Raw genomic sequence first — 26,720 nt, forward strand, 5'->3', positions numbered from 1 at the left:
AAACTTGAATTCTTTGAGGTAAATTAAATGCAGTGGTAGGAAGATAGATATCCCTAGTTCACATGTGAGAAAGGCAATCCACTGAGGTATCATTAGCACACAGGATCAAGTGTCCCCATATGGTAACGCTTCTGCTGTGCAGGAACACAGTGAAGGGATGTGAAGACAGGTAACCAGCCAGGAAGTCTAAACTAAGATAGACAGTTTGTCTGTTGGCTTATAAAAATATCTTCTCCTTTACAGAAAATATGTTTTTCCTACTAAGAATTCCTTAAACAATTTTCTATTGTATCAAAATAATAGACTACTGCCATAGAGTTTTAAGTATATTTTAAATTTTAAGTATATTTGTGCCGTCCGCCGGACAATAAAAAGCTATAAAACTGAAACGTGCTGTCCTTTATCCGGGCGAACTGCAAATCCCTATAAGCTGTCCTATAGATATTGAACGACTGAGTCTGGATAACTTCAAAAAGGGATGTTTATTCATACAAGGTTGTAAACCTGGCACAGATCTTAAAGTTGCAGAAAATGAAACAAATTTCCATAGGTTTTAGTTGCAGAATTATCCCTGGTTCCAGAAGGCAAAGGTGATTATAAAACCACTATACCCTAATCACGCTGTCTATATTAGAAGGAGAAACTCTTTCCTTCCCTATCTTTACAGCAAAGATTAGTTCTAGAAGCGATGGAATAACTTTGCTCCTCTAACTAGATTTCCTATTCCAGATCAATATAATTCAATACTTATCTAATTTGGATAGGCTTAGATTGGCCTGGTTTTGAGGATGATTTGTCCCAGTTAGCCTTGCACAGCTCCAGCACGTTGGAAAACTATAGCCAGAATGAAGCTCCAAAATGGAGACTAGACCCTGGTAAAAAGGGCGGTCCTAAGATGTTGCACTCTTTGACCAATCACTGCAAAGAAAACTGCAGCCAGCTTTTGCAGATTCCAAGCCACTTTTCCTGGGCTTTGCAGCCAGAGGCTGAAACAAGATGCAAAGGAGGGAAAACAAACAAACGACCAATAGGTAAGGTAAACCATCGTCCTGGGGGACGGAACACTCCCCGCTAAATTCCCAGGATGTGGGAATTTACCAATCAAAAACATACAAACACCTTTGTATACACAACAATAAAACAGTATAAAACTTACACACTTTGGACAGGCAACACGAAATTGCTGGTTGGTCTGTCCAGGACAGACATTTTGTCCTTACTATGAGTCTTTACCTGAACTTTTCTAACCTTACCGTCAGGGCAAGGAAAGGTCTTTAGTATAATGCCCATAGGCCAGGCATAGCGGGGCAAGTCTTTGTCCTTTGGCAACACAAGGTTTCCCACCTTGGCATTGTCCTTTGGGGTTTGCCAGAGTCTTCTGGTTGGAAGCTGGCTTAAGTATTCGGCCTTCCACCTCTTCCAGAAGTGGTTGGCTAAGGTCTGTACATGCAAAATTGGTGCCACAGTCCGATCGAATTGACTTAATTGGCCCTCTGAGGGCTATGAACCTTTTCAATGCATTTAAAAATGATGAAGTGTCCATTCCCTCTACATCCTCAATATAGACAGTTCGTTTTGACAAACAAGTAAACAAAACCGCCCATCTTTTATTATTTACAACACCACCCCTGGTTTTTCTGGTAACAATTTCCCAAGGACCAAACACATCGATTCCCACATGGGAAAAGGGTGGGTCTGTCAAAGTCTTATCCTGAGGTAGTTCTGCCATTAACTGACTTTGACAGTTACGTCTGAGTCGCCGACATTTGACACACTTAAAAATACAACTGTTGACCAACCTTTTGGCATTAACTACCCACAGACCTTCATTTCTAAGGGCTGCCTCAGTTAGAGTTCTACCCTGATGATGGATTTTCTCATGGTAGTGACGAACCAACAACAAAGCAATATGGCTATTGGGGGGTACAATGATGGGGTTCTTTGTACACACTTTGAGTTTAGCCTTAGCTAACCTCCCTCCCACTCTTAAAATGCCCTCCTTGTCTAGAAATGGGTTTAACTCACGCAAGAAACTCCGGCTGGGGGTGTCAAGCCCTTGTTCTAACCTGGCTATTTCTAGACTAAACTCATGCCTCTGAACTGACCTGAATATTACTCCCTTAGCCTTCAACATGTCCTGAACTTGCAAAGGCTGACTATCTTTGCAGACTAAGCGATGTATAAGCCTAGCAACTGCTCTAAGAAGACTGTGCCATTCCGAAAAACGTTCAAAATGGTGTCGTTCCAGACAAGATCTTTGGCCCATCTTGATTTCTGTGGTTGATTTGCAGGCTTTCACCTCTGCACTTCGTGAGACTTGAGCATTCATAATGTCCGAAAACCTTTGCTCATCTTTCGAGAGCGCTGTGGCTTCGTCTCTCTCAGAGACTTTGAAGATGGAGGAATACTCTGGAGTTATTGCTTGGCAGTAGACTGAGATGTGACTTAGGCAACTGCGCACAAGTGTAGGACGTCCACCTTTAAGCACCTGTGCTTGATTGGAGTCCAACGACGATGGTGGGTGCATCTTGTTTATGCACACTGGGCCTGTAACTGTCCAGCCTAGTGGCAATTGTTGTGCGATGGGTGCACCTGGGGGTCCTTTAACTTGGTCGTTCACACAGAACAAGCTCGGGCAGTCCGAGCCAAGCAAAAGGGCAATGTCCACATCTGGCCGAAAGGCTGGTATAGCATTCTTTAACCGTCGCAAATGTGGATGAGCCTCCACAACTTCTCTAGTTACAATTTGTTTTTTGTTCCGAGGGATGGAGGAACACTCAATCAGGTCTGGCAACTTGAACTGTCTCTTCTGGTCGCAAGAGGAGACAACAAAGCCAGATGCTATGCGACCCTGCAACTTCTTTTTTCCTGCACACGTAGTCATAGTGTAGTCGACCATCTTGGTTTTAAGGTCAAACATGCGGAAGAACTCTGGAGTAGCCAGAGAGGCGTCGCTCTGTGAATCCAGGGCCACATAGAGTCTCTTTCTAAGCCAAGGGCTCTTGGCTGGATATACATCCGCTAGGCAGATAGGATGACAAACTCTGTACTGGTGCGAGTCAGAACACAGCTCTGTACAGGCGACTGCTGAAACTTCCACCTGCATCTCTGGTGCGGCTGGCTTGTCGGTGTCTTCGACTGCTGACTTTTCTTTTGGTGAAGCGTTCTCTTTGGGGTGGGAGATGATATTGGAGTTGTGCATTGCGGTGCAATGCTTGAGGCTGTTGCATTTCTCACACTTGATGTTTTCTTTGCAGTTGGATGCAAAGTGTGGAGTTGCTCCACAGCATCTAAAGCAGATTCCCTGCTTTTGAACTAGCTGTTGCCTTTCTTTGTATGTCTTTCTACTAAACTCCCTGCAGTTGGCCAAGCTGTGAGGCTTTTGGTGAATAGGGCAAAGCAACTCCTTTACCTCCGACCTGGGTTCGTCAGTCTTATGTTGAGTTTCGACTGCCTTTACGCTGACAGGTCTATTGGCCTCTCTAGGTGGTTTCTTGTCCACTTCAGGTGCCTTCTCTGGCTGGGTCCCTTGGTATAAGGTGGGGAGGCCCGTCTGTGGATCATTCCTTTCTCTGGCTGCCCTGGTGATGAACTGGACCAAATGAGAAAATGGAGGGTATGCCTGGGAGTGGGCCTCCTTGTAGTTGAAGACCTCCTGTCCCCAGCGTTCTTGCAAAGTGAAGGGCAGCTTGGTCAAGATCTGCCTCTGGGACAGGTGCTGATCGAGGCACTTCAAACCGGGCAGTTCTGGATTCTCCTTGGCCGACTCTAATTCCGCAAGGAGATCGCTGAGGTCCCACAAGAGTTTGAAGTCTTTGAGTTTTAAAGCTGGGAACCTTTGGAGCTTGTCCATAAGAGATGCTTCAATCTCTGTACTGGCCCCATACCTCTGCTGCAACCTGGCCCAGGCCTTTTCCAGGGCTTTGTCGGGATCGGCTACGTGGGCTGCGTAGATCTTCTTAACTTGTGAGGATGAGGCTGGGCCCAACCATGCAGCCAGAAGAGTCAGTTCTTCCTCAGGCAATAACTTTAAGTCTCTGATTGCTCTCTGGAAGGTGGCCTTCCAGAGAAGAAATTCCTCAGGCTTGTCCGAAAACTTTTCGACACCCTTGTCCTTAAGATCTCTTCTGGGGCTTCTGATGATGGAGACAAGCTGGGACTCCGGCGTCGAAGGGAACAATTGAGGAGTTTGCTGTTGTGGAGTGGACTCCCACCGTGTACCTTGCGTCAACCTTTGGCCTCTTGGAGGGATGACATCGACCACTGACGAATCGATGGTTCCCTGTGCAGCTGTCTGTAGGGGCCAACTAGCACTCGGCCTTGAGGCCCTGATTGACTGACCTAGGGTTTTAGCAGGAGGCACAGGTAGCTCGAGCAAGGGTGAGCTCCCCGCTATGACGCTCTGCTCTGCAGGAAACTCAAAAGTGACTTTGGGGCCCTGCTCTGGGTAAGGAGAGAAGTCTCCCTGTTCCTCATCCGAAAACTGACTGTACATGCTGCCAAGGTGCGCAAACACTTTGGCAGAAGGGTCCTGTATTGGTAACTGGCTTACATTTTCTTCTGTGAGTGGCTCAATTAGGGCCTTGGCCAAAGTCTCAGCCCTTACCCTTTTGGCTGCGGCATCCATCTTTATTCTAAGCATCTCTATACGAGCCTGTTCTATTTGCATTTCGCTTTGTCTACGGGCCTGTTCTATTTGCATTTCGCTTTGTCTTTGGGCCTGTTCCATTTGCATTTCGCTTTGTCTACGGGCCTGTTCCATTTGCATTTCGCTTTGTCTACGGGCCTGTTCTATTTGCAGTCGTTGCTCTTCTTCTTTAAAGGGAAGGGTGAGATCAGCTGCCTTAGCATCAGCCTCCGCCCCCGCTACCTTGCTCTTTAGCTCCAGACGTGCAGCCTCCTTAATGTGCAAGGCAGCTAGGGAAGAGATGGCACTCCCAGCAGCAGAAGACTTGCTAGAGTGGCTGTGTTTAGACGATGCACGCTCCCTTAGTTTAGATACCTGGCTAGAGCGGTTGGACTTAAGACTAAGTGCCACAGCAGGTGATTTCAAAAGATTGGTCTCATGGCTGCATAAGGAAGCTAGGATTGCCCTCACCCTATTTTCTTTCTCATTAGTGTCAGCTAAAACACTCCCTATTTCTAACTCTGAATCCTTGGCGTTAATGCGCTCGAGGACCTGGACTATCTTAGACACTAAACCCCTCCAAAGACCGAAGGCTTCTTCGAGGTCTGTCTGTAATATGGCTGGCACTCTTGTGATACCCAAGCTCTCTATTCTGTCCATTAATGTTACAATTCGCTCCCATGCCGAACCTAACCTCACATGGAGGAGCTCCTTTTCATCTATTAGATGGGCTAGCATCTTGGCTGAAGGGTGCTTTATCCTTTGGGGCCTTTCATTCCTACTTTCAGCCTCAGAAGGAGGTATACCATCTGTATCATCTTGAAATTGCATAGACATTATGTATTCTTAATAGCAAGTAAATTTACAACAAAGGCAAATGCAATATACCTGCAAGTAAATTTACAATAAAGGCAAATGCAATATACCTGCAAGTAAATTTACAATAAAAGCAAATTCAATATATAATACAATTCACAGCACTTAACCATAGCAATATATATCACTAAGTAACTATACTTTACAAAGATTGTGACCTTTGGCGCCAGATTTTAGTGGGCAAGCTGCAAAATGCCAACTGACAGCAACTTGCCACTTGATACCTCCCTCGCCCGAGTGACGTAAACTGCCAAAATGGCGACTTCGCCAAATTTTCAAGCACCTCGTGCTCTGCGGCTCGAGGCCTGCCGCCGAAGGAGCACCGAGGCTGGCTTTGGAAAGGAGGAGAGAAGAGACGCCTCCTCCCCGCTGTGAAGGGAGGTCACCACCGCAGGTCGATGAAACAGGTCACCACCGCAGGACGATGAAGCAGGTCACCACCGCAGGACGATGAGGCCGGTCACCACCGCAGGACGATGAGGCAGGTCACCACCGCAGGACGATGAGGCAGGTCACCGCCGCAGGTCAATGAGGCAGGTCACCACCGCAGGACGATGAGGCAGGTCACCACCGCCGGACCATGAGGCAGGTCAAAGCCGGCCGAGTGCTCCGGCCGAACTCCTGATGAAGAGGCTGTCAAAGCCGGTTGAGTGCTCCGGCCGAACTCGCAGCAGCGTTGCCAGGCCTGTCCAGGTTCTAGCCTGGTTCTGGTGGGCTTCACGCCTCAGAGCCAGCCAAAGAACTGTCGCTGGTGCTCCGCGGCTCGAGGTCTACCGCCGAGGGAGCCCTGGACGTTGCTGGGAACTGCACAGCCTGTGCAAACCCAGAAAGCCACTGGGCCACGTGCGCACACGCGAGCCAGATAGCAAGGAAATAGAGCCCCACTATTTGACTCCTTCAGGTCTGAGAGCGGGCTCCACTGCCTCAGACGCTGGTAGAGTCTTTAGGTATGCAGACTGAGCTCAGGTGGAAAAGCCGCAGCCTATACTAAAACTTCCTAAACTATAAAAAACTATAAAGCCGTGCAAGCTAGCTGAAGTGGAAAAACCGCTGATCGTCCTCAAAACTGTGCCGTCCGCCGGACAATAAAAAGCTATAAAACTGAAACGTGCTGTCCTTTATCCGGGCGAACTGCAAATCCCTATAAGCTGTCCTATAGATATTGAACGACTGAGTCTGGATAACTTCAAAAAGGGATGTTTATTCATACAAGGTTGTAAACCTGGCACAGATCTTAAAGTTGCAGAAAATGAAACAAATTTCCATAGGTTTTAGTTGCAGAATTATCCCTGGTTCCAGAAGGCAAAGGTGATTATAAAACCACTATACCCTAATCACGCTGTCTATATTAGAAGGAGAAACTCTTTCCTTCCCTATCTTTACAGCAAAGATTAGTTCTAGAAGCGATGGAATAACTTTGCTCCTCTAACTAGATTTCCTATTCCAGATCAATATAATTCAATACTTATCTAATTTGGATAGGCTTAGATTGGCCTGGTTTTGAGGATGATTTGTCCCAGTTAGCCTTGCACAGCTCCAGCACGTTGGAAAACTATAGCCAGAATGAAGCTCCAAAATGGAGACTAGACCCTGGTAAAAAGGGCGGTCCTAAGATGTTGCACTCTTTGACCAATCACTGCAAAGAAAACTGCAGCCAGCTTTTGCAGATTCCAAGCCACTTTTCCTGGGCTTTGCAGCCAGAGGCTGAAACAAGATGCAAAGGAGGGAAAACAAACAAACGACCAATAGGTAAGGTAAACCATCGTCCTGGGGGACGGAACAATATTTATTATATTTTAATCTGTATTTTAACCCAAATCCACAGTGTATTATTTAATTGGTTTTTACAAAAATATTTTTTGTGTTCACTTTGTTTTCAACTGTGACCAATGTGGGATTGTTGAGTCCCCATGGGGAGAAAAGCAGGGTATAAATATATAAAAAATAAATAGACTACTTTCTCAAAAGTGCATTGCAAATATCCATTTTAGTTACAACACTGTGAACATGGGCCTTAGTACTTCCAATTAATGTGGGACAGGCTATAGCCTGAGTTGCAGTAAAAATGCAATTTCTCAGTTCCAGGGATTATAGAGTGCAGGCTCTAGCAGTGCCCTAAAAAGGGTGATGGCTCTCTAAGCCAGGCATACATAATAAGGGGGTATGATGGCAGCCCCTTTTTCCTCCCTTCCCTCAGTGAGGTACCAGTTAGTTGTAGAAGGGCTCAAATGTGAGCTAAACAGAAGACACAGTCTGCAGGAAGTCAAGCTTGGCTGCTCCTCATTCCCCTTGGAAAGAGCCCACGGTGGCATAGTGGGTTGAACACTTGTGCTGGCAGGACTGATGACTTAAAGATTGGGTTGCTTACCTGAAAGTTGCTGGTTCGAATCCAACCCGGGGAGAGCGTGGATGAGCTATCTCTATCAGCTCCAGCTCCGTGTGGGGACATGAGAGAAGCTTCCCACAAGGATGGTAAAAACATCAAAACAATCTGGGTGTCCCCTAGGCAACAACCTTTCAGACAGCCAATTCTCTCACACCAGAACCGACTTGCAGTTTCTCAAGTTGCTTCTGACACGAACCCCCCCCCCCCCTTGGAATTTTCTTGGGTAAGGCAGAATTTTCTTGAGTAAGGGGGAGATGGGAGTGGGCCAATAGTAGATGATTCTTACTTTTGAAAATGAAACACACTCACAGAAGAAATCCTGTTAGTCCTTTGTTGAAGAAGGAGGAAGGAAGGAAGAAAAAAGGAATCTAGCAGCCCCTTGAAGATTAACTGATTTGTATTTTATCATGAACATTTGTGAACTAATTTTTAAGCAGTGGGGTCTGTTTATTTTTAGCTGTATGCTTTCTCTGAACACAGGGTCTAAGGGAGCAGTGCTTCTACTGGGTCTCTGACTTGCTTGGAGTTAGTGACTACTTGCTCTTTGTGCCACAATCACAAAAATTCTACAGAAGTTACCTTTGTCAATCAATTCCAGGCAAAACATCAAGCAAATGGCCAGAGTTGATATTTTTTCAAGAAGCCAAAGAAACTAAATTCAGCAAATACACAAGACCAGATGGAAGTGATGCCACAAGTCATAGAATCATTGTCAACTACCTATTCCAGGCATATCTATGTTTTGGAAAATAGTCCACAACACTCTACATATTGAATTCACCAGGTGCAGAAAAATAAATGTGAATGATGTAATAATCCAGAAAGCAATTAATGAGAATCAAAACCTCTGTATTCTATAACATGGCCCAAAATGCCATCTTTCCAGGAAACCATTGGCACAAGGAGATGGGTCCAATGGAATTGTTGTGGCATTTTGTATTCTACCCACCTAAAGATGGGTATATCTGGTAAATTAGTAAGCATAATTTATTACATCTCTCCCATCTCTTGCAGAATGCACATGTTGTAGATAAGGTAATAAAATGCTAAGTTGCAAAAAAATTACATATACACTACATAATTGGAAGCAGAAGATGGAGAAGCTTCATTCAATACAAGACCAGAAGAAAATTATGGCACAGATTATGAATTGCTAATATAAAAAATTAAGAGGAAAGCAAAAGAACACAAAATCACTCACTGTGCCAAAATGCAAGCCGAAGAACATCCCTGTAGATTTTAAAGGCCATGTACAAATAGATTTGCACTCTAAAGCCTAGTTGACCAAGTGCCAGAAGGACTCTGGACTGAAGCCAGGGACATTGTCAGAAAATAATGCAAAAAGACATTATCTGCAGCCAAAAATAAAGATAAGCCTCAATGGATGACAGATGAAGATCTTCAAATAGTTAAGGACAGACAAGAAGCTAAACAAAAAGGTGACAAAAATATAGTCAGAATCCTAAATACAACTGTTTGGTGATGGGCAGACAAGCACAAAGAGAATTACTAGCAGAAAATGTAATACTTGAGCAAGAAGTACCAAAAAAAGGATAAAATGAACAATAAATTGAAGACATGAAATATACAAGACATGAAATGATGATATTAATTAAAAGAATTATTTGGAAATGAATACACAATTTTGGAAAGTGAAGTGGAAGTTAAAGTACTTGGGAGCAATAAATCATTAGGAATATATGGCACAACAATAGATTTTTTTCAAGCTGGAAAAATAGGGTCTTAGAATCATAGAGTTGGAAAAGACCACATGGATCATCCAGTCCAACCCCATGCGATGCAAGAAAAGCACAATCAAAGCACCCCGTGACCACCAGGCATGAAATTGGTGGTGGTTGTTATTCTGCACCTGTAGTGATGCTAGCCAGAGCAATAAAGTGATGTAGAATAGGGGAGGGGAAAGGTGAAATCACTCCCTCCTTTCACCCTTCCCTTCCTTGGTCACTTTGTCACTCTGGCTAGCATCACTACAGTCCCCAAGTGACATGCACAACCATTTAGGCCAGATTGACAAGGAAAGGCAAATGCCACCCCTTCTTCGCAGGCTGCTGGAACCCAGGGAAACAATGATGAGGTAGTGTGTGAACTGGAACTTTGCGTGCCGGATGCATAAAGGTATTTTTGTTTCATTCCGATGGAATTACAAGATAAAATTTCTTACACGTTGACCCAAGAAACAATTCTTATACCCAAAAGTAAAGGTAACATTAGGAATGAATGAGAAATTCAGTATGCGCAATTTGCCAGATTTTTATGACCTGAACTTGCACCTGCACTTTTCCCAGGTTTATGATTCAGAGTAAAATCTGCACAAGAATAATACATGCAGAACTTCAGAAATTACATACATTGTGGCAAACACATATGAATTTTCATGAAAAAATAAATAAATAGATTTGCAAGTTGTTCTAGAAAGAAGAATGAACATATAAGTCAACAAAGATCATATTATAAAATATACTATTAATGTAACATAATATTAAAAAATACAATATCTGTACTTCAGAAAATGAGAAAAAGGAGTGAAATGAAAGCTGACAGATTCCTCCATCCCTAGGTAGGAATATATTTCTCTTTCTTTGGCAATGCCATTCTCTTTGTCAAACATTACATTGTTATATGCAATATTGAAGTTGTCAGATATATCTGAAGCATTTCCAAGGATCAAAAATATAGTTCCTTCCCATTATGAATACTAGTCTCTTATTTCAAAAGGGTGTTTATGATTTTTTTTTAAATCAAATTGGGCTGTGATTTCTCATTATCAGGTCAAATACTCACTTCACTGAACACATTTCTATTTGGGGGGGGGGGGTGTTTTGTTTGCTTCATATGCAGTAGCAATTTATGAGCAAGCAAAAAAAAAAAAAGATTAACAAAACAATGCAGCAGAAGAACAAATACTTTCCAAGGACAACTTTTTGACCTTATCTGTTTCTGATATGTATGTGTTTTTATTATGGTTGTTGAAAGATAGCACTTTTCCTAGTGTTTTGTTTTTTGCTGTTGTTGTCACAGGAGGTCTGTGATTTCCTGTGCAGCCACTTAGTTTTGTAATTAGAATATCTTGTATTCCTAGCCCATGTTAAAATGTGTTTGCGTTATTGAAGGACATTTTATAAATATTTTACATATTTATATATTTTTCTATTATGTAAATTGGCAGAAGCTATCACGGAGGTGAAGGAGACTTAAGAATAAAGTTATGAAATATTTTCCTTTGTGTGCCACACACTCAGGTTGCTAGCAAGAAAGGGCATATTTTGTTAAAATTCTGAAAGTCATCAATGAATGTAATATACTGACAAGGAATCTACTCCTGTTTGGCTCCCATTCCTTTCAGTGTGGTCTGTGTGGGAAAAGGATTACAGTGTGTGCATCCCAGGGTCATGTATAGCAGACCCTGTGTATTAGCTAGTATGTATGGTTTGTATTTATAATGAAGAGAATATCCCTAATCTTTTGAGGTTTTGGACAGTACAGAGAGATTATTTGAGAGTACTCGTGTTCCTTAGTAAGCACCACATTCCTTTGCAAACTTTTTCCAATTTGGAATAGAAGCTTCAAGTGGAATCACCAACTGTTTTTCAAACTTTCTCAACTGTGAGGTTTACTGTCTTAAATCAACTAATCCAATTCTTAATGTAAACATGGATCTACTGCATCAAAATAGATAGTAGTATGATTGGAAAGAAAATACATTATTACTTGTTCTCAGGTTGAAAAATGGGATTCCTGATGGTCAGAAAATCCAAATAGGAAGAAGAATAGACTGGTGAGAAACTTACAGAAGTTTCTCCACATATTTGAATATCCCAGTGTTGAGGAGAAATTATTCTATATAGAAAACATGGTGTTTTATTTTTTAAAAGCCTGTTTTCTGTGCAGAATATAGGTCTTTTTGGAATCCCTCTGTTTTGACTCAGCAAACAGATTTTTGTGTGTGTGTCTGCAAAACAAAACCCCACATTTTTCTACACAGAATAATTCCTCAAGACATCTGTGGGAAGTTTGAATACAAGGAGAATACTGGGAAGGAATCTTGCTCTTTTTATTGCAGCAGGGAGAAAACTACTCCAATTATTCATGCCCACATGTAGAGATGAAATAGTTGAAGATTTACATCTGTAGATGGTAGCCTATAATATCAGACAGTGAAAAAATAAGCGTGGTTACAGTGTCCAGCCCAATTTCTTCATATGATCACTATGGTGGAATGAAAGTGTGATTGGAGCTATTGTTGAGGAAAGAGCATGCATACAAATGACTTTTTAGAAGAACCTATGTGAAAAGAAAATAATTAACAGCATACAGTTTCAAATAAATCATATTACTACATCAGAGCTGATTGCATTCATTAGGCTACATTGCTTGTGATGTTTAGGTGAATTTTGTAATTTTGTGTTTAATATTGAAATAGCATACACACACACACACACACATATTGCTATTTCTGTATTCTAACATTTGCACTGAGTTAATGCACATTTAACTGGTGATAATGGTGAACTTCATTCGGTGTCCATACTGCTCCCTTTTCTGCAGGACGAAATTGGAGTCTGGAGCTCCATCTTTTTAAATGGCATTGATAAGACAGAGTCCAGCTGTTACTATCTGTACAAGGAATTCTAAACCAGAAGTCATTCTCAGGTCTTATTCTATTTCCTCTCATTCTGATGGAAGCCAAAGGTGTCACCTTTCTGGGCAGCAGCAAAAAGCACCCCGTTCCCATTTGCACATCACTCAGACTCTATTTCCTCTCAGCCAGAAAAGCCACGATTGAGACTTATAACAGCATTTGCAGCCCTAGCCAAGTACAGATCTTGTGAAATTGTCACCTGACAGGTGCCATTTCATCTCTTAGGCAGGTTTCTTAGCCTAACAAGAAATGTGGCACTACTAAATAGAAAAAGTGGCAGTTCTCTGTCATATAAGTAGTAAGGCACCAATTCAAATAGTGGCTCTTTCTAGAGTAGGAGAAGGAGGAGGAAAATGTGGGATGGTTTTTATAAGGACAGTGTTTCTCTATCCCTTTTCCAGAAATCTGTCAGCTATAGTAACTATGTTATTTTCAATTAGACTTAAACCATGTCTGTCTGTACAAACGACAGGTGTCACTGCCATGGGAGAGAAGCTGTGAGCTGCTTGTGTTAAGTTAGCAAAGCTCTAGTAATATTTTCTTGTGGAGGCATATCCCTGCCCTCGTCCACCTATCATTATCAAATGTGTACAGGATGTGTCATTTTAAAGACTCAAACTTGTTTGTTCTGTTTCTTCTAGATATTACATCAAAAAGGGAAACAACTCATATTTACGGATGTTTTGCACAAAACAGAGAAATTGATATGTTGTAATTACTTTTATCTTTAAAAAGAATTCTGTCCAATATGATAATGCAGAAGGTTAAGGTTTGTAGGTTTGCAGTACAGATGGCGATGGGGGTGATAAAAGCAAGTAAAGCCCACTCCCAACTTCCACGTGCATCCCAGATCCAAGTCTGACTGTCAGTGTACACAATTTCAATCAATGTGCATTCAGGTATTTAGAATCCCTTTCTTTAAACTTTCACTCATTGTAAACAGAACTGATGCACAAGGGAATGCTGGAAATGGGATTTGAGCATATATCTCCTTATCTTTTTAAGCATAGAAGTGTTCTCCAATACCTGAGTATTTGTTTAATGTATTACGAGATAACTGTACCACACTCCTTATAGAACTATCTTTGAAGAGTGTTCAGAAACTTGATTTTGTTCAAAGAGCCACAGCCAGATTATGAATTGGAACTGGTTACAGGTACCATACAATTCTAGTTGTCTGTTTTAGCTTTCATTGTATTATAGAAGCATAAATTATAGAGTTTAAAGAGACTGTAACAGCCACCCAGTCCACCCCCTGCCTTGGAGGAATATACAATCAAACCGCTCCTGAGGAATGAACATCCAGACTCTGTTCAAAAACCTCCAGAGAAAGAGACTCCACCACACTCCAAGGCAGCGTATTCCATTGTTGAATAGTTCTTGTCATCACAAAGTTTTTACCAATGTTAAGGTAAAATCTCTTTTTCTGTAGTTTAAATTCATTGCTTAATGTTTTATTCTTTAAAGCAGTAGAAATGAAGCATGCTCCTTCTTCAATATGATATTCTTTAAAATGTTTAATCATGGCAGTCATGTCACCTCTTACCTCCAGGCTAAACATGCCCAGCTCCTTAAGTTGCTCATAGGACTTAAGACTTGGCTGTTACCCCATTTATCATTTTGGTTGCCCTTCTCTGGACATTTTCCACCTCATCAATATCGTCCTTGAATTGTGGTGCCTAGAACTGGATGCAGTATTGGCAAGTGAGGTCTGACCAAAGCAGGACATTGTAATGTTATTAATTCCTTCAAGGGAGATAAAATGCTCCTGATGATACAACCTAAAATCACATTTGCTTTTTTAGCTGCCATATCACACTGTTGATCCATGTCCGGTTTGTGGCCTACAAAGGGTGGTTTTACACAAACAAATAAAGTGGGTAAACTTTGATTTTATCAGTTTATATAAGGGATAGTGGGCTATTAGAGCATTTAAACCTGCTTTTTTCTCTTTGCCTGCTACTCTCCCTCCCCCCATTTTCTGAGATTATGGATTTTTCTACTCCCATTCTTGTTATAGTGGTTTGTACTGTTAAGTGCCTTTGTTAGCTTTGGCAGTCAACCCAGCCTGCCTTGAACCCATTGTTATTTCAACCGGTATGAATTGCATATTTTTTGGTTTGTAGTATGAATCAGCAAGGAGAAAGAAGTTATTAACACTGATGGGTTTTGAATACATTATGAAATGTAATGATTTCCTTCCTCCTGATGTCAAAATATAGAGATTTGTTGTCATTATCTGAGCTTTTTTCTGACAGATTTAGCTATGGCATTCAAAACCAATAATAATACAGTAGAGTCTCACTTATCCAAGCCTCGCTTATCCAAGCCTCTGGATTATCCAAGCCATTTTTGTAGTCAATATTTTCAATATATTGTGATATTTTGGTGCTAAATTCGTAAATACAGTAATTACAACATAACATTACTGTGTATTGAACTACTTTTTCTGTCCAATTTGTTGTATAACATGATGTTTTGGTGCTTAATTTGTAAAATCATAACCTAATTTGATGTTTAATAGGCTTTTCCTTAATCCCTCCTTATTATCCAAGATATTCGCTTATCCAAGCTTCTGCCGGCTCATTTAGCTTGGATAAGTGAGACTCTACTGTAATAATAATAATAATAATAATAATAATAATAATAATAATAATAATACACTTTATTTATATTCACCCCTTCTCCCCTAGGGGACTCAGAGCAGATTACAGCATTTACATACATAGGCAAACATTCAATGCCTTTACAAACACATGAGACGCATAAACACAAACAAAGGCAAGATTCTATCAGATTCGAGCTGCCAACCTTCAGGTCAGCAGTTCAGCAGCACAAGGGTTTAATCCATTGCACCACTGCAGCAATTCAGGTGACTTTTTATTCACTCTGGGAACAGCCATGGGAGCAACAACTCCACTCTTGATTTTGCTGCTGTTCCTTCAAGAGCTGTTCCAAATTGAATGGGAGCTTTCCAGGGCTGAACCCTAGGAGGTTGAGCATCCATTTGGAGCAGCTGCAGGAGAAATGGTGAAAAAATCAAAAGTGGATTTGCCATTGTCTCAGCAGCAAGGCCACTAATCACTTCAGTTCAAACCCTTTTCTTGGGCTACGTGCCAGAAGAACGGTAGGATATAAAACAAAATTAACAGAAAACATCAATTCTTTGGGAGGCATGTTATCACAGATTATAAAAAAGTGACATTAGATTGCTGGGGCATTTAAAACTTGGGTGGGGATATGTGCCCATCTAAACATTCAATGACATCACGGTGTTCATCTGTTTTAGTATATAAAAGCGGTGAAAAGAGACATTGGTCTGTAGTTAATATAAAAGATAGGAATATATAATAAATATTTATATGCTTGGCTTGATTATTACATCTCCTTTTGTGCCTTTAGTACAGGGGGAACTTCCATCTTTTGTTGCTCGGCTTTGTGTCTTATTTGCAGTGCAGGTACCGAAATTGATGTGGTTCTCCAGCCTATCTCTTTACAAAGGGGTTGAAGGTTCTTTGCCTTCTTTGATTAGCATTCTCTCCAGTTTAGTATTTTGTTCACCAGACTTCCAAAAGTTCAACATCACTGTTTATTAGACAGGCCACCATATACATTCCCTTTAAAATTCTCTCAAGATGTCAATTAGCAGGGAGTTATATCTCATTCTACAGTACAATTTAAATTATTTTAAACTATATAACTCATTTTGTCTGTCTTTTAATTTGTTAATTGTTTAATATGTTTTTAACTTTTTAAAAATTATTTTAATTATTTTAGATTTGTTTGATTGGTTGTATTGTACATTACCTTGAAATTGCCTGAAAAATGAGGCAATATAAATATTTTTATTTCTATAAAATCAATGAACAAATTAAGTACACCAATTAACTCATGCAGTCATATTTATCTTGTTGTAGGAGGTTAATCATAGTTTTTGTATAAACATAACAGTGTCTATGCACATATATATGTCATAGTTATATGTTATAGTTATATTATTATAACTATTATATGATCTGGACCTATATTATTTTTCACAGACATGATTCAGCATAACTATAAGTATCTATCCAGAGAGGAAGGACTGTTTTTGATTACCAACATACCTAAGCAACAGCCGTAGGAGGCAGCCACAATAAAAGTCCTTAAGACCGCATTCCTCCCACAAACAAGCACAGGTTGCCTCCTAACTGGACTGATGTAGTATTTCAGCCATGCTGGTATCTTCTTATCTGATTATCAGCCAATGAGATGAGCTGTACAGCACAGTGTGAAGTCACTTTGAACTAGCACACTTTCATTTAACCTCTAATCTACAGTGCCTAAAATTGGAAAAATAGAACAATTAGCCTACATACACAAGCATTCACTCTCTAAAGTGCAAGTTATGGTTCTAAGTCCATTAAGTGCAAGTTTCCATTTCAGTTTCTTTCTACATCCAAAATGTAGACTTCCTTGTTTACAATATAAATATATCTTCACAATTGTGTCATTACCATGCTTCAAACTCGATGTTTATTCAGAGAAGGAATAGTTCAATGTGGGCTTCCAGATGTTGGATTTCATCAGTCCTCGCCATGGCCTAGGAAATTATAGCCCAACAACATATGGAGTTCCATCTGGAAATTATAGTCCCAACCACACCTGTTGATCACAATTAGCCAACCCAATGTACACAGTATATTGACAAAGCTTTTTTGTGGCCTACAACCCTCATGATGACTGGCAATGGTGACTCAGATCATTTGGTTAAGTCAACAATGGTAAATCCAAATGATCACTAGCAATAGAACAAATTACAGCTAATTGCTACCAAAGACTTCTCTTTTGTGACTTGTAGGTACACCTTGTACACTCTATTGGATGAGATGATTGCCCCATCTGCATTAGATGATCCTAGCCCTGCTGACTATTTGTAACTGTAGCCGACATGAAAAAGACAGATCATCAAAGAAATGAAGTAAATGAAGTGCAGCCCCGGCAGTCCCAAATATTCACCAGCCACCACAAAAGTATAAAAGCTGTTGAAATCTGGAAATAGTTTTGTTCAAAACCCTGTCATGATTTGCTGCTGGTGACATCTGATTTGACAATGAGCAGTGATTTAGGCCTGCCTGTAATAAGTGAATTAATCTGAGTTAAAACATAGTGATCTGTCATGTTTAGAGATACCTCAACAGCTGGCTGACTTGTCCTCTGTCAGACTAGTTTGTCCTGTGCAAATTTTCTGTCAAGAAAGAAAAAGAACCGTTGAGAGGAAATTACATGGCAGTTTTAGAGTTAGTGATGATTTTTTTCTACCAACATACCAGCTGTGCCAGCAACACGGGTTTTCATAATATTAATCAAATAACTTGCTTGCAGCACCTTCGCTTTCCCAAAGGCTAAAAGATGAATCTGTCAAAAATTTCTCTGGGATTTGCCAACAGCTTTTCTGAGCTCAAATACTAGTGTGTGCGCTTCAGATGTTCAAATAAGGCTGTTAGGGATGGGGCTCTGGGAATTAAAAGTTGTACTGGGTAATTTTCTTTTATGCTTAACCAGGATTCAGAGCTATCATTGCATTGAGCAATGATGAAATTAAGGGGCCTTAAGAAAAGGCCAAACACACACACTTTAATTAATGTATTCCATTTACTGACTCATACCTAGGTATTTATTTTTAGAAAGGGTTTTCAATTAGGTACAAGAACAGTCAAAGTCTGTGAAATAATCTTAGCACTTAGCCAACTTTTCAAACAAGATAATATCAGAGACTGTTTTCCTCTGTATCTAGCATCATATGATATGTAGAACAGGGTAAGTATCATGAGTAAATAGATAACTTGTGGAAGGAAGTGCATGTCTTATTTTGTGCTGTTGTATATTGGAATCCATGATATTTATTTTTAATGTTGCTTAATTCAATAAAATGTGACCCTCTCTGTTACTTAAATGCAGAACAGCTTTTGTATGGTTATTCCATTTATTTCATCACTGTGGATAAGTGTTGTGTGATTTGAATATGATTCCCCTGAAGGGGAAAGGGAAAAGCAAGCGGCATATGCTGCTGCCGTAGCAGGAAGCTTCCTGTGTTGACTTTGAAATAATGGGGGGAAGCCGGGTGGTGGACACTTCCTCCATGGGATGGGCTTCCGGGTAAGTCTTGCATGGGATAATGCATGGCTAATTCTGATGTCAATGTGATAACTCAAGACCAGTGTTTTTTAAACTATCTGGTCGGCCAAGTATCAGTGCCATATTTTTCTCAATCGTATCTTTTTTATTGTCTTAGAAACTCTCCAGGGACTAGCAAGTAATGTGTAAGGGTCTACCACTGGTCCAAGCACCACCTCTTTAAGCTGCACTAGTCTAATTTATCTATGAGGGTAATACATGCAATTGAGCTTCTTGGGTGAAGAGAAACAATTAAGAGCAATGGTTAGCATCCTATTCAGTAATTACAAGACTGTGAGGCTATCTTTCAATCTTGTAACATCTGGGGGGGGGGTTCACATCTGTTGTCATCCAAACCTGACCTCTAACACTAAACTTTTCATCATGGCAGCACTCCAACTGAAAGGTGTTTGAGGTACTTCAGATCAGGGTGCTGTGAAATGCCATCTGCAGTACTCTCTGTCACAAGATGCATTAAAACACACAATTGCAACAGGACCCCAAGAGATCCCTTCAGCTCTCTTGAACACCCCTGACTAGGAGAGCACATCATTTCCCAGCAGTATAACTTGCAGCATGTAGGAAACCTATTGTTTTGGGCACTGAGGGGCTGAAAAGGTAGGTTTTTGGAGTATCATTAACAAAACTACAATGATAAACCATAATTGTAGTTGCTTCCAACACCGCAGGATCTCAGTCATAACTGAAATGATGTCTGAGGTACTCTCCTAAAAGGTCTCTCCAGCTACCAGGTCTTGGCCACAGATTAGTAAATTTCTCTGTACTCAAAAACAACTTCTTAAAGTGTGCTGATTATTGCTGAGAAATTGTATCAAGATGGGTGTGGGCAATAGTGGAAGTCTATTTTTTTCTTTCTTTCCAGATCACCACAGCACACTGTAGGGATGTCACATAACTGGTATTCTTTTCAACTGGTATTCTGTCTGGGAGTGCAGAAATCAAACCTGGACATGAAAATGAGGTCCAGGGACTTCTGGTCCATAACACAGGGTTTTAAACTAGTTAACCCAGTTTTGCCACATATTGCAATGATGCTCCTGAGTTTCTGTGAAACTGCAAAACAGTCCTGCTCTTCAAGGGTAGTGTTCACATGAGACAGAGCAGTTAACCCTTCAGCAGCCTGCCCTGAAATTCTGGCTTTTCTTTGCTCCTCCTGCTGGAATGTGGTGGCATCTGCTAAGGGTTCTCCTTCTGCAGCTACTACACTCTGCTGGGCAGGCTGTTGAAAGCTGTTGGTCTGCAGCTCCAACCACTCATCTTCGCTGTCAAAGCTGACCAGGACAAGTGGATAGGTTAACTATATTGGATGTTGACGTAGCACATGCTCAGTTCTTATCTGTACATAAATAAGCTTATTTGGACTTCATGCTATGTTCATGCCAACCTTTTAAACAACTAATTCTATTAACTTTACTACTGTACAGTTAAAACATTTCAAATTTCCTTTTCAGGTTTCATGGATAGTAATGCAAAGGAACCTTTTCAAGTTGCATATTAAGTATAATTAGAATACTAGGTAAGGTTGTTGCTGTATTTTTAGAGTATTTCATGAACATGACACTAGCAAGCACTGAAAAAGAGATATCAAAGCTTGCTGTGATATGCTCCCCCATAGTACTAAGAGACTAAGAGTTTTCTTAGCTATAAAAGTGAAACATAGTTTTTCATTTTGGATACTGTGTGAGGTAGAACAAAGGTTTTTTATATATAAAAATATAAAGATTTTCCCCTTCTCATACAGGCATGCAAGTAAGTGTGTAATGTATCTTACAATGAAGAAATTGAACTTGGGGTATTTTAAATCATACTTTTGCTTAACCAAAAAGGTATATTATTTTGGATGTGGTATATTTTACAACTTGACAACCTGGAACTTTGTAAACTGGCAATTGAGAACAAGCGAAAGTATCCATTTATCTCATATATGTCTTGTTGAGGCAAAGCTGTCAGAAGAAATCTTATCACATGGAGCCCCATTTGTTTTCTGTGGTGATTTATGATAGTTTTGAAAAGGTCTTGTGATCCCATAGGCTGCCACAATTCTCTGACTTTTCTCTATCAATGGATCAGATTTTTGACATTTTTCTGAGAGCATTCAGAAAAGATTTGATAAATCAGCTTGTAGTGTTTATTTTAATTGATCTGAAGCCCATTCCTTCAAGAATTCATCAAGTCTTTTGACAGGAGTTGGGTGTACTGCAGTGAAATGAAAGAATTGGGTTGGCCATGCTCCTGTGATGATGATATAGATATTTTGTTGAAAGTTTATGCTCACAGACGAGAAGATGTCATAACTAATACAGTACGTTGTAAATCTTTTGACACAGATTCTAATTCATAAATCTCATCCATCACATGTGATTCATGAAACAATAGACAACCTTTGATGAGAAGGTACTTTTGCGTGTTCTCTCAAGTTCTCTGCTTTTCTCTCACTCTGTTTTCAAAAAATAAATCACCCAAGAACAACAATACTATTATGAAATAAGAGTAATAAAACTCCTTTTGTTGCCTCTACTCTTTTTTAAAAACCCTCTTTTTTCAGGTGAACAAAATGAACAGTACTTTATTCATTTAGATCTAACACTTATGTAGCACCCACTCAGCCTAGTCTTCAGAATGTTTTACAAAATCTAAAATAATAAAAGCATCAAAGTCTAAAGATCATACAGATTAAGCAGTCTTGTAGAGTGTGAATTAAGATGAAACTGGAAACAATAAGACAACATTCTCAGCAAAAAATTAAACACTTGTGATCCCAAAAGATTTTAAAACCAATTTTAAAACTGCCCTTACATGTTTTCAAAATGCCTGGGAAAAAATTTTTTTAAAATAACACCCCTTGAAAGGACATATGAAAGAAGAAAAATCTGATTTAAAGTAAGAATAATGTTTAGGGTTTAAATAGTGTTTCGCCCCTCTCGAGTATGCTCAGTTAACTAATATAATATATAATTCTGATTCATTTTCTATAAAGATATACCCCAAACACACCATAAGTCCTTGGTCATAAGACCTTTGGTTTCTTCACTCACCTTATGATGGCTTTCTTCTTCAAGAAGAAGACATTAGGGAATAACTTTGAATTTCTAGCATTTGCATTAATCTCCAGAGTTTTTATATTTAACACAGTTGGAATCGTGGGATATAAATGACTTTAATGTCAGTGAGATAATGAATCTGTTCCAGTTTTTAGTCCAAACTTTAAGGGAACCATCCAACATGCTGGACCTCATCTGCCAAATAGAATGAACCCTGTGAATAACTTATTTCACATCAAAAACCCAGAGAACATTATATAACATTGGAGGCAGCTACCACCCCTATGGAGAAGTCTAAGTTTACTGTAAATAATAAGGCTTAAAACATTTAAAACATAATACTACAAGAACCCGTAAAGTTGATCTGTTAGTTTGACTGGATCATGTTCCTAGTTGGTTTCTCAACTATTTATTTTGCAGTCATTTATCACAGCTTTGTATTTGTAAACAGTTAGAAAGGAGACCCTCTTTAATGAGATGCAGCATTTTCTATATTTGGATGAATGGACACCATAGGCTATACAAGTAAGACAAAGAATTATAGAAAGCTGCCTTATTGAGAGTAGGACTGTCACTCCATGTAACTCAGCACAGTCTGTGTATTAATAGCCATTGACACTTCAGGGTCTCAGGTATGGGTCTTAATGAGCCCTGCTTAAAGATGCCAAGGCTGACCTTCTGTACTTCAGCAATTAGAGGCAGCCCCCCCCACCTTCAAATCATGAGCATGTGATGCTGTCATTATCCAAGACCCAATCCCAAAATAGGCTGAGTGGCTTGAATAGCTATTCTGTACACTTTTAACATAGCATAAATATATGTTAAGAAAGTGGTTCATTTCACAAATTGTGAAATGTACTCCATAACTTATCACTCACCCATGACAAAGTGGTCAGTTATCTCTCCACCCATTCAAGCAAACATTAGTGCTTTCTTTGCATGACTTCCCACACTTTTGTAACTTGTACAGTAGTTTTTCTTGGAGCATACTGTCCCACAGGATACAAGCCTTTGGCTTAACCAATCCATCAAGGTTCTCCATTTTTTGCATTATGCAGGTAAATATCAATGGTACAAAAAAGTAATAAAGCATATTCATACTTTGATCAGTTACTAAATTTCCTTCCACCAAAATTTGTGTACAGTATAGCTTTTCACTAGTATTGCAATAAATGTACCAAATTTAAAAGCGTTCTTGCAGGTACAGATTGATCTGAAATCAATAGCACACTTGTGCCACAGAGTGGCTGGAAAATGGTCTAATGTGGCTGTCAAGTGTTCGTGCGCAATCACCTATCCACCCTAGCATATAATGAAAGTCTGTAACCTTTGCTTAGATGGCAAATAGCTAATAGTCTCCTAGATGCGCTTCTAATCTGGCACTCATGTTTTAGTGGCAATCTTGCTGAAGTACCTGTAGCATGTCAGAGAAAGTTCAGCAGGTGTAGACATAAAATTATTTACATGAATTGTATGTTATTCTGTTATGAGCTTCTAAATGGCAGAGCAGCAACAGTGTCAGGTTTTAAGAGACAAGAAGCCCTGGTCACTCCAACTCAGTGCAATCCTAGCTATAGAAAAGTGACCAACACAAAAACAACAACAATAATACTTTTTGTTACCCATGGTTTTGTGTGATTTTATGCTGTGATTTTCTGTGCTTTTATGGTTTTAACCCAAATTGTTTTTATATTAATATTGTTTTAATATTTGTATACAAAGCGGACTATAAATAAACATAATAATAATTAATAATACCATAAATCTAGGAGCCCTGGTGGCGAAGTGCGTTAAAGCACTGAGCTGGAGATTGAAAGGTCCCAGGTTCAAACTCCGGGAGCGGCGGGAGCGGCCGCTGTTAGCTCCAGCTCCTGCCAACCTAGCAGTTCGAAAACATGCCAATGTGAGTAGATCAATAGGTACCGCTCTGGCGGGAAGGTAAGGACGCTCCATGCAGTCATGCCGGCCACATGACCTTGGAGGTGTCTATGGACAATGCCGGCTCTTTGGCTTAGAAATGGAGATGAGCACCAACCCCCAGAGTCAGACACGACTGGACTTAACGTCAGGGGAAAACCTTTACCTTTACCTTTTACTGTAAATATACCTGCCTCTCCTCACAACTCGAGGTGAGGCACAACACAGTTAAAACATCACCATAAAATACATACCATGAAATACATGTATTAAAACACAGCATCAGCGTTTACATACCATATACTAAAAAACATAGTGCAGGGATTAAAATACAATACAAATACATATATTAACATACAAATAAAATGTAAATTTTAAATTCACCATTGAAAATTGACTGGGTAGGTTTGCCAGAAGAGATAGGTTTTCAGTTCTGTCATGAATGCCGACAGCTCATTTAGGATATGTGATGCATTGTTTACGGTGCTTTCCAAACATTAGTAGGCTGGGAAAGGAGCATTAGAAGGAAATCCACTGGTAATGAAATTAGTCATGTACACTGCTTATGAGGATGCCTTATTTTCTATATCCATTGCTATATTTTTACCAACACTATGAATATATTCAGCAACATTACTGAAATTAAATGCTAACAGACCATGCTTACTAGATGAAGGAGCAACTCATTATAAAGGATTTTCCCCTGTGTTACTGGATACTATGAATGTATAGGAGTCAAGCGTAATGAATTCTTAGAACTGAAATGGGTCAATCATGAGGACTTGAAAAGTAGTCAGAATCCTCCCAGTTCTAATTAATTGGCAACAAAGAGTTTTTGAGTGATTCATCTTTCATAATTCCACAGACATATCATTTCAAGACGTTAAAGAACTCAAACTATTAAGTTCTTCTCAATTCTCTGAAAGCTTAGGGAGTATATGATCACACAAGAGTTTAATAATTATAAACAACTAAGTATGAATATAAATCAGGAAGTCAAATGTGGTGAATTTAGAATCCCCGAATCCATCAAAATAGCCTCCCGCTGTGGATATTCAGTATACCAGTTGATCAGTTTGAGAACTGTGTAGAAAATACAAGGCAGTTGAGTGAGTTGGTATTCAGGGACTTCAGGGACTACAAAGATAATTGTGGATCAATTGTGCCAGACAATCTGAGGCAACATAAGACTACCATCAGTACTTTAATTGTTTCTACAACAGAATTTGAGAGAGTATTTATTGTAATGAATAATCTGTTAATGCCTTGTTGCTTTGCTTTGTCCATTAGTTGTGTATTGTTTTCCTCTTTATTTTAAGCTAGTTAAATCCTCTTTCTATCTTTTAACTAAAGCAACTTTTAAATGAAGTTGCTTTAGTTAGTGAGATATTCATCTGTTTATACACATTCACAACATGAGCAAATCCCCAAGTTTTGGGGCAGATAATAATAAGTTATGACAAATTGTTGTTATTTGTATCCAAATGCTCCAATGTATAGCAACTCCGTCCTAGGATTTTAGGGCAGGTTTGCCATTGCCTTCCTCTAAGACTGCAAGGGTACTCTCAAAATTATAGATACAATACTTGTTCATTTTTGTAAAGGCATCAATAAAAATGCAAAAACTCAACTCAGGTTTTATGCTTTATCTTAGCCAACAAATGCCAGCACAAATTATAAAGATTTCCTAAAGAAGTTTCAACTCAGGCTTTAGTGAAGCTCTGTAGAGACAAAGCCTACAATTATTCCAGAAACTTCAGATACGTTCTCAAGAGCTTTAAATGTTTTGATAAAACATTGCATTCTCAAAACAAAACAAAAAAAACCCTCCATGAAGAATGTTTGATAGAGCTTGAAAAGAATGGATGAGAAGACTCTGTTCTTCTCTGTATCTCAATGCCATGATTTTAAGTATGGTCTGAATAGGCTGGAAGTGGATTTCAGTTACTGAGACCCACTCAGAAGTAAAAGGAAATACGGTTTACCTTATATGAACAAGCCGGAAAAAATTTCAAGCCCATGTGTTTCCTAATTCCTTTCCATTTTCAATTACACCATTGTGTATAGAACCTACACCCTCAGGCAGTGTGTGCTGTATCACACACACACACACACACACACACACACACACACACACATTTTCAGCTGACGAAAAATGTTATTTCGATAAGAATTAAAATTTGGCACAAAGGTGTGTTTTTTCTAGGAGTTCTTGGTGCTTAAACATAAATATATGTTTACATTTACATTTTGACAGCAAGATTTGATGCAAGACATGCTCTCCTTAAAATGTAAGTATCCGTTTCAAAATCAGATGTTGAGATTATGTTAAGTGTATACCTTTATAATTTAAGAATAAAATAATATTTTAGCATAAGGGACAGAAAACTGGAAAGATTTCTAATAATTTGGTCTCTCATAATGATTCCCAGGAATGAGAAAAGTTTTTGCTTATATCCCGCAATCCCAAGGGGAAGGTAATTCCACAGCATTAAGATGCTTGTGGTGTCTCCTATTTTTGAAAAAAGGATGCATAGGGAATGAAACAGGAAGTTAGAGCTACCTTTGACAAAGCCTCCACTGTTTGTTCAGATAGTAAACTTTTATGTCAGGAAGAAATGAATATTTTAGTGCAAGTTTATGCACCAAGGGCTTTATCACAAAGGCCAGACAAAGTGTCCCACTTTGTCTGGCTTCAAGGAGAAAAGAGGGGTGCGGTGGAGCAAATCTGTCACCCCCGCACTCAGCTCCCTCTCGGCAACGCTTTCCTCATCACACAGGGGAAGCATCGCTCTTCCACAGAGGATCCGTACTGGCTCCATTGGAGCCAGCTCAACACATCGGGAAGCCTCCTGTGTTGTGGGGAAGCCTCCAGCAATGCTTTCCCCCCCGGTTGGGGGTGGGACCTCCACCGGAAGTCACACAGCATTGTGTGATGGTCAGCGTGGGGCTCTGTCCAGAAGACAGGGTGAAAGCATCCTAGGACACTTTGTAAGGTGATTGTGATAAGGTTGCAAGTCAAGGTAGGAGGCTGAC

General features: G+C 39.9%; 2 protein-coding genes across 20 annotated transcripts in view; one reads left to right on the forward strand and one right to left on the reverse strand.

The window, feature by feature from the left end:
• The window catches only part of npas3 (neuronal PAS domain protein 3), an 835,855-nt gene that overhangs the window by 621,963 nt on the left and 187,172 nt on the right, over positions 1-26,720 (forward strand). The gene's annotated exons all lie outside the window — the stretch shown is intronic.
• On the reverse strand, positions 464-6,535 carry LOC134295352 (uncharacterized). Its single transcript, XM_062967533.1, has 2 exons — positions 5,554-6,535; positions 464-5,515 (listed from the first exon to the last, which is right to left on the reverse strand). Exon 2 carries the CDS (start codon positions 5,462-5,464, stop codon positions 1,256-1,258), a length of 4,209 nt encoding a protein of 1,402 aa, XP_062823603.1. The 5' UTR covers positions 5,465-5,515; positions 5,554-6,535; the 3' UTR covers positions 464-1,255.

The sequence above is a fragment of the Anolis carolinensis genome, chromosome 1 (genome assembly GCF_035594765.1).
Source record: "Anolis carolinensis isolate JA03-04 chromosome 1, rAnoCar3.1.pri, whole genome shotgun sequence".
In the NCBI taxonomy this organism is placed as follows: Eukaryota; Metazoa; Chordata; class Lepidosauria; order Squamata; family Dactyloidae; genus Anolis; species Anolis carolinensis.